Source organism: Panicum virgatum, chromosome 6K, assembly GCF_016808335.1.
Source record: "Panicum virgatum strain AP13 chromosome 6K, P.virgatum_v5, whole genome shotgun sequence".
NCBI lineage: Eukaryota > Viridiplantae > Streptophyta > Magnoliopsida > Poales > Poaceae > Panicum > Panicum virgatum.
The window spans coordinates 39,382,796-39,389,523 of record NC_053141.1 but is presented as its reverse complement, the minus strand read 5'-3'; the positions used below and the strand labels follow the sequence as shown (position 1 = coordinate 39,389,523).

At 50.0% G+C, this 6,728-nt stretch overlaps 1 protein-coding gene and 1 pseudogene across 1 annotated transcript; both read left to right on the top strand.

Moving 5' to 3' along the window:
• The first annotated feature begins 1,857 nt into the window (after nucleotides 1-1,857).
• On the top strand, nucleotides 1,858-3,184 carry LOC120712576 (transmembrane protein 45B-like). The gene has a single exon (XM_039998398.1). It carries the CDS (start codon nucleotides 2,003-2,005, stop codon nucleotides 2,897-2,899), a length of 897 nt encoding a protein of 298 aa, XP_039854332.1. The 5' UTR covers nucleotides 1,858-2,002; the 3' UTR covers nucleotides 2,900-3,184.
• A 1,564-nt stretch (nucleotides 3,185-4,748) lies between these two features.
• LOC120639219 lies at nucleotides 4,749-5,899 on the top strand (annotated as a pseudogene).
• The last annotated feature ends 829 nt before the right edge of the window (nucleotides 5,900-6,728 follow it).

The following is a 6,728-nucleotide window of genomic DNA, read 5'->3' as shown; positions in this document are numbered from 1 at the left end:
CTCGCACCGAATAATCTGCAGCCGTCCATTTTGAAAACGAAAATGTTGATCTAAGTTTTGATAAATATAATGTTGTATCTATTCTCTTAAGATGTTGGAATAGTTGATAAAAAAATGTTGAAGGTAGTATTTTTCAACATGTCAATGTATATGTTTCTGAAAAATGTTGGATCTACTCTTTTTTAATGTCGATCAATTTTTCATAAAATGTTGAATTTAATTTTTTGAATTGTTGGATCCAGATTTCTAATTTGGTCTCCTCACACTGTTTCTATTGTTACTGGACTTTAGTGAGCTTTATAGATGTATGACTTATTATCCATCTTTCAGAAGATGTATTTTGACCCTCTCGAGCGAGGGTTGTACTGAGTTTACAGCTGAATCCGTATGGGGCCAAATCTCACCACTAAATAATCTCAACAACAGAGCTATGCTGGTTTCTTTGAATCTGCCATAAAAAAATATAGCGACAGCTTGCCTGATTTAGCCAAGGGAAATGAGCCGATGACTCTTGGGACAAAACAAAATGGAAATCAGTGGATCCCAGCTTAAATTTATAAAAAGTGTAAAACACTTTGTTCACCTGTCGTCTTCTGATAACCCCTTTGTTTCCTGTGATCAGTCACCATTCTAGCGAAATGGGATCGAACGCAGCCTGCACTACTATTGACCAGTGATGCCTTCCCCTCCCTGCAAAATTAGGTACGTCCAAGCACCAATATGATGATCACAGGAAAGCCATCCACAGTTATGCCGATCTGTCTTTTGCCAAAGTCCTGCAGCTAACAAATACTTAAAAACGCTAGTCGTGTGTGCATGCCCAGGCTGATTATAATCTGATTGGACAAAGTGGTCAAAGCACCCACCAATGCGTTGATGATACGGGCCGGCGTCTCTCGCCCGTCAGACCTGGTCGTGGAGAATGCTCATCTTTTCAGTAGCATATCAAAACGAAAAGAGGAAGAGCGATCCCAATAGCAGCGCATACAGAGAACATTCACGTCGGGAGCAACGCAAGATGATGTGGTTGGTGCACAAAGCGGTGGGTTACGAGAAGCATTTGCACAGGCGGCGTGTGACCACCTGACGATGCCATGACCTGCTCTTCCGCGACACTGGCGAAACGGGAGGCAAATCAAGCACCAACAAGAGGTGAGGTGTGATGTGCGTTTCCTTGTGTCCATCCGGCCGTCCTACTTTGGGAGACAGCGGAATGGCAGGCCTTTGCTTCTAGAGAAGCATCACACGCACCGTTCACTATTACAAAGTTACACTTACACCTCAAGGTGTAAGCATCGCAATAGCAAATACACTGATCTTTCAGGCCTTTGCTGCATCATTTTCATGCTCTTAGCGACGGAATCTCTTATCGAGTTATCAAGATACAAAGGACCAAAAGAACCAATAAAGTTGCAGATAAATCAGCAAAGCAGAGATAAACCACAAAGCCTTGCATTTTCTCCGGTAATTCTGTAGCGCACCACTGTCCTAAACTCCTAATGGGAGCCGTTCGTTCCCATTTGTGTACTCTGTATGCTTAAAAGTTGATATATTTCATGATTCTAAGAAAAATTACAGTTCCTCCCCAAAGCAATTTGTTCTTCCGTAATCCCTGTTACAATTTTTTTTTACAAGCTTCGATTTGAAACCATGCCCCTCAAATTACATACGCAATTTTCCCCATCCGTAATGATACGATGAAGCTAGAAGACACAACAAGCAAAGACACCTGAAGCTGACCCGCATTCCCTGTTCAGCAGACTGCATCACCATCTTTTCCATGCAAGCCAGCACTAAACCTGTGCATCTTTACCTGAAGTGGAGTCCAAACAAGCCTGCATGCTCTCTATACCTAACAATGGCAACAATATCTATCAGAAAAAAAATGGCACCAATACCCCTCACAAGTCTGAACTAGCACTATTCTATTTAATCCACTGCACTGCGCTTCCTCTCTTCTCCACGCTGCAGAAACCAACACAACCGGCAAACTGGGCAAGCCATGGGCACCTTCCTAGGCCACTTCCTCCCCGGCCTGGCCTTCGCCATCCTCGGCGTGTGGCACACGGTCAACACCGTCAGGGACTACAAGCTCCGGGGCCCCTCCGGCGGCTTCCGCTCCTCCACCTGGTTCCCCTTCCCGTCGCCTCTGCGCGGCCTGCGGCGCCTGGAGCTCTACCTCCTGCTCTCCTTCTCCGCGCTCGCCATCGCCGACCAGCTCGTCGACCTCCCCATCCTCGCGCTCCGCCTCCACCCCGACAGCCTCGAGCACGCCACCATGTACCTCCACCTCGCCGTCTACGCGTCGGTGGCGCTCGCCGCCGACGCCTCCGGGCGCCGCAACGACGGGGGCGTCGGGGACGTGGTGGCCGCGCTCGCCGCGTCGGTGTTCGGGCAGGAGCTCTTCCTGCTCCGGTTCCACTCCGCCGACCACGCCGGGCTCGAGGGCCACTACCACTGGCTGCTGCAGCTCGCGGTGGCTGCGTCACTCGTCGCCGCCGCCGCCGCCGCCGTCCTGCCCCGGAGCTTCGCCGTGGCGGTGGTGCGGTCCGCGTCCGTGCTGCTCCAGGGCCTCTGGTTCGTGGTCATGGGGTTCGCGCTGTGGGTGCCGGCGCTCGTGCCGAGCGGGTGCCACGCCTTGGAGCAGCAGGGGATGAGCGCGCAGAGCGCAGTGGCGTGCGCGACGGAGGCGGCGGCGCGGAGGGCGGTCGTTCTGGCCAACCTGCAGTTCAGCTGGGCGCTCGCCGCCGTGTGGGCCGTCACGGCGTACCTCTGCCTCCGGGGGGACTATGGGTGCTTGGAGTACGTGCAGCTCCGTGCGCCGCCCGGCGGCGCGCTCGCCGGCGACGGGGATGCTACGCCGCCGAAGATTGTGTTCCCCGTCGAAGAGCAGGTGTAGTAGAAAGCTGCTCGCTGGTCACTTGCCTGGACTCTCACCAGTAAGTCTGTAACGCGTAAGTGCGCGACGTAGTGTGTGCAACAGTGCGCAGCGCTGCCCATGAAATGGGCCGAAATTTATCTGGGCCCAATTGCCGCTGGACGATGTAGCCTCTTCGGCCCGCCTGATGCAATTCCACCTGAAAATAATTGTCTACGTGTACTTCTCGTGTGCATCCACTGAAAAAAGGACAGGTTTGTCTACTGAAGATTGAGATACTACAGCGATGTTGCCATGGCTTTCTAACTGTAGCTGTTTGACTTATCAAAAGAAAAAAAACTGTAACTGTTTCATCTCAGCCTGGCATATCTTCAGTCGGATGGACGAGCAACGTGGACAAGGTGGCGCTGTAAATACAGTAACTTGTAACTGGGCCACTAAAAACTAGAGAGCACCAAGTTTGAACTTTGAACTGAAGCTTTTTCTTGCGAAAGCAGCCGATGGTAGGGTAGGAAAAAGTTGAGCAAAACCATGGTCTCTCGTTTGGGCAGCACACCGGAATCCATCTTGTGCCAGGTGATTTTTACTCTTTTTTATTTTAATCTTTTTTATTGAAGGCTTTGTAACAAGTCTGGGTATCCTCATCTTAATATCTTATTATCTCCTGCAGGGTTCTTCTAGACGTCCAATCGAAGAATTTGCCATCATGACCGTTATCTTGACCGTTATCGGTTTGGTAAGAACAAATGACCGAAGAGTCACTGGAGCTAATCGCTTTTCGTGTATAATTCTGTGGGCGCTGCTTTATCTCTGTGGAATTGAATCTGAGCTTTGCAATACTAATATTTGCTCTCTCTCTCTCTCTCTCTCTCTCTCTCTCTCTCTCTCTCTCTCTCTCTCTCTCTCTCTCTCTCTCTCTCTCTCTCTCTCTCTCTCTCTCAACCGTCAGTTGGATACTGGTTATCTCAGAAACAAATCCTCTGCAGTAATTGCAGAGGCACTCTACCATTGCTACGTGGGCACGAGTCCCTCTGCACTCAATGTATATGAGACCTATCCAGTTATCTCATCTCTTCAATTTAAAAATACTACTTTTTAATTTTTTTATTCATGCATGGTGGAATCCTGAGGTATTACAGAACTAAAACATTTCCCAAATTAATGTGAATGGCCTGAAGATTATTGTTCTTCTTTTGTTTATCATCTTACTTTGTTGGGCTATCTAGACCTCCAGGAATAAGTAGGAGAGACAGGAATGAAATTTAGAGGGGGGTGGGGGGGGGGGGGGGTTCCTTCTCCATCTCCACCTCTTCTTTGCTTGCAATGGAGTTTTAGGGATGCACTCCCTCTAAATCTACCTCTGCCAGGAATGATGTCATCTTTCAGAATAATTCTGCTTTCATCTCTTCGACGAGACCTTCAAGAAAGAACTCACACTGCTTTTGCACCATGTAAAATGAAAATATAAAGAGTGTTTAGCTGAATGTTATTTGTTTTACTTAGCTTAATTTCTTTCTTTTTTTTTGTCTTGAGTGGGATATAGCTGAATGTTTATCTTTTTACTACTTTTTGTGACATGTTTATCAAAAAGTAAGGAGAAATATACTTGAAGGCCAACAATTGTCTTTTTACTACTTTTTTATATATTTATAATCAGCAGGAGATGCTCAACCCCTTCTGTTGCTAAAAAGATAATTTGTTGGCCTTCAAGTATAACTATTCTGACACTTGACTGCAAAAATGCAACCCCTCAAGATAAACATGTCAATTTGACCAGAAGAAACTTGTAAACGCTTCCAAGCCGTCGAACTCGAACCATCTTAAAACCCAGGAAACCTCAGTGTGTCTCAGACACAACACCATCGATCACTCGGCGGCTTCCTCTCCTAAACCCGAACGCGAGACCCAGCTGATCAACGCCGACGTCGCGCCATGGGCACGCTCGTCGGCCACGTCGCGCCGGGCCTGGGCTTCCTCGTCGTCGGCCTGTGGCACCTCTACAACCACATCAGGCTCTTCCTCCTACGTCGCGCCCGTCTGGTTCCCCGTGCGCGGCGCGCGCCACCTCGAGCTCATCCTCGTCATCGCCGGCGCCGCCGCGTCCACCCTCATGGAGCTCGTCGTCGGCCCGGCGAGGCACCAGCCGTTCGACCGCGACGGCACCGTGCCCGCCAACCACCTCCACAACTTCGAGCACGCGTCCATCTCGCTCGCGCTGCTCGTGTACGCCGCGGCCGCCATCCACCTCGACCGCGCCCGCGCGCCGTGCCGGGACGCGGTGTCCCAGCTCGCCGCAGCGGCGGCGTTCGCGCAGGAGCTGATGCTGTTCCACCTCCACTCGGCGGACCACGCGGGCGTGGAGGGCCAGTACCACCTGCTCCTGCAGGGCGTCGCCGCCGTCACGCTGGCCGCGACGGCGCTCGGCGTCGCCGCGCCGCGGAGCTTCGCGGTGAGCCTGGTGCGGTCGGCGAGCCTGGTCCTCCAGGGCGTCTGGTTCGTGGCCATGGGCGTCGCGCTGTGGACGCCCGCGCTCCTGCCGAGGGGGTGCGTCCTGAGCCACGAGGACGGGCACTACGTCGCGCGGTGCCGCGAGGAGGGCGGCGCGCTGGCCCGCGCCAAGGCGCTCGTCAACCTGCAGTTCAGCTGGTACCTGTCGGCCACCGTGGTGCTCGTGGTCGTGCTCTACCTTCGGATGTGCAGCCTCTACAAGGAGGAGCCGCAGTACGTGCCGTTGGTCGATGGTAATGGCCATGGAGACGACGATGGCGACGGCTACGACGACAACGACGTGGAGGCGGCGGCGAAAGGCGGCGCCGGGTGCGTATTTGGTGAATCAAGGGCGATGGATGTATCACGGCCGTAAGCTAGGAGAAAAAGGATTTTCAGCTTGTACATGTTTGTACTTGGTTGTCACTTAGTTTGTGGGTGCTACCAGTTATGCTTGTACATGTTTGATCAAGTTGGGTTAGCATGCATGTTGTGTGTGGAGAATTTGTACTTTTAAAAGGAAAGTAACAGCTATTGCTATACGTTATTGAATTAATTTGGTTGTGTTCATGTTAGTTGCTTATTTCTTGCCTAGATTTCTCTCTCCCCCATTTGTGAACCCGTTCAGGGTTCAAAACTCCGGTGATTGCGACTGTTCTGGATGAAAGAATTTTTAGCTTACAAATACAGCTGTACATAAAAAACATGAAACCTTTTCCAAATTTCGAGCTGAAATTTTAGCGTGATTCGGTGATTTAGCTGGTGAAAAGGGGGAAGAAACTCAAATCGAAATGCCAATCCCCGATGCTGTTTCAGCAGGTTACTTTCGTATCGTTTCAGTTTATCTAGAAGTCCTGTTGAACTTTGGCAATGCGATTTTTGATGTTTGGCAATGGCTATTGGAATCCGAATTATCTTTGAGAACATACTTCTACTTTGCTGAATGGAAAGGACGGGAAGAATACTACAACTTTCTCCACGTCATTCCTGGGAACAGTAAATGAAATCATTCGGTCAGAATTGTTGTTTCCTGGCGCATGACACACTGACAAAGAGATGGAATCGCCTCTGGGTTAGTATGATTAATCTGCCCAAAACGATTCTCCTACAACCCCTGATTGGGACGGGCACATTGGCTTCTGCCTTTCTGGGATCATCGGTCTTTCCAATTCTGTTATAGCAAGGTAGGCAGGTAGCACGCAAATTCAAAATCATTGGCTTCAGGTTTTGCTTTTCTAGTTTTGAAATCTGTAGATGTTTCCTTTTGAAAAAAAAACATATATTCTTCAATGTTTTTTTTTTTAAAATGCATTCTTTCTGTTTTTAGTTGCTGCCCACCCTGATATGTCATAGGCTTCCCGCA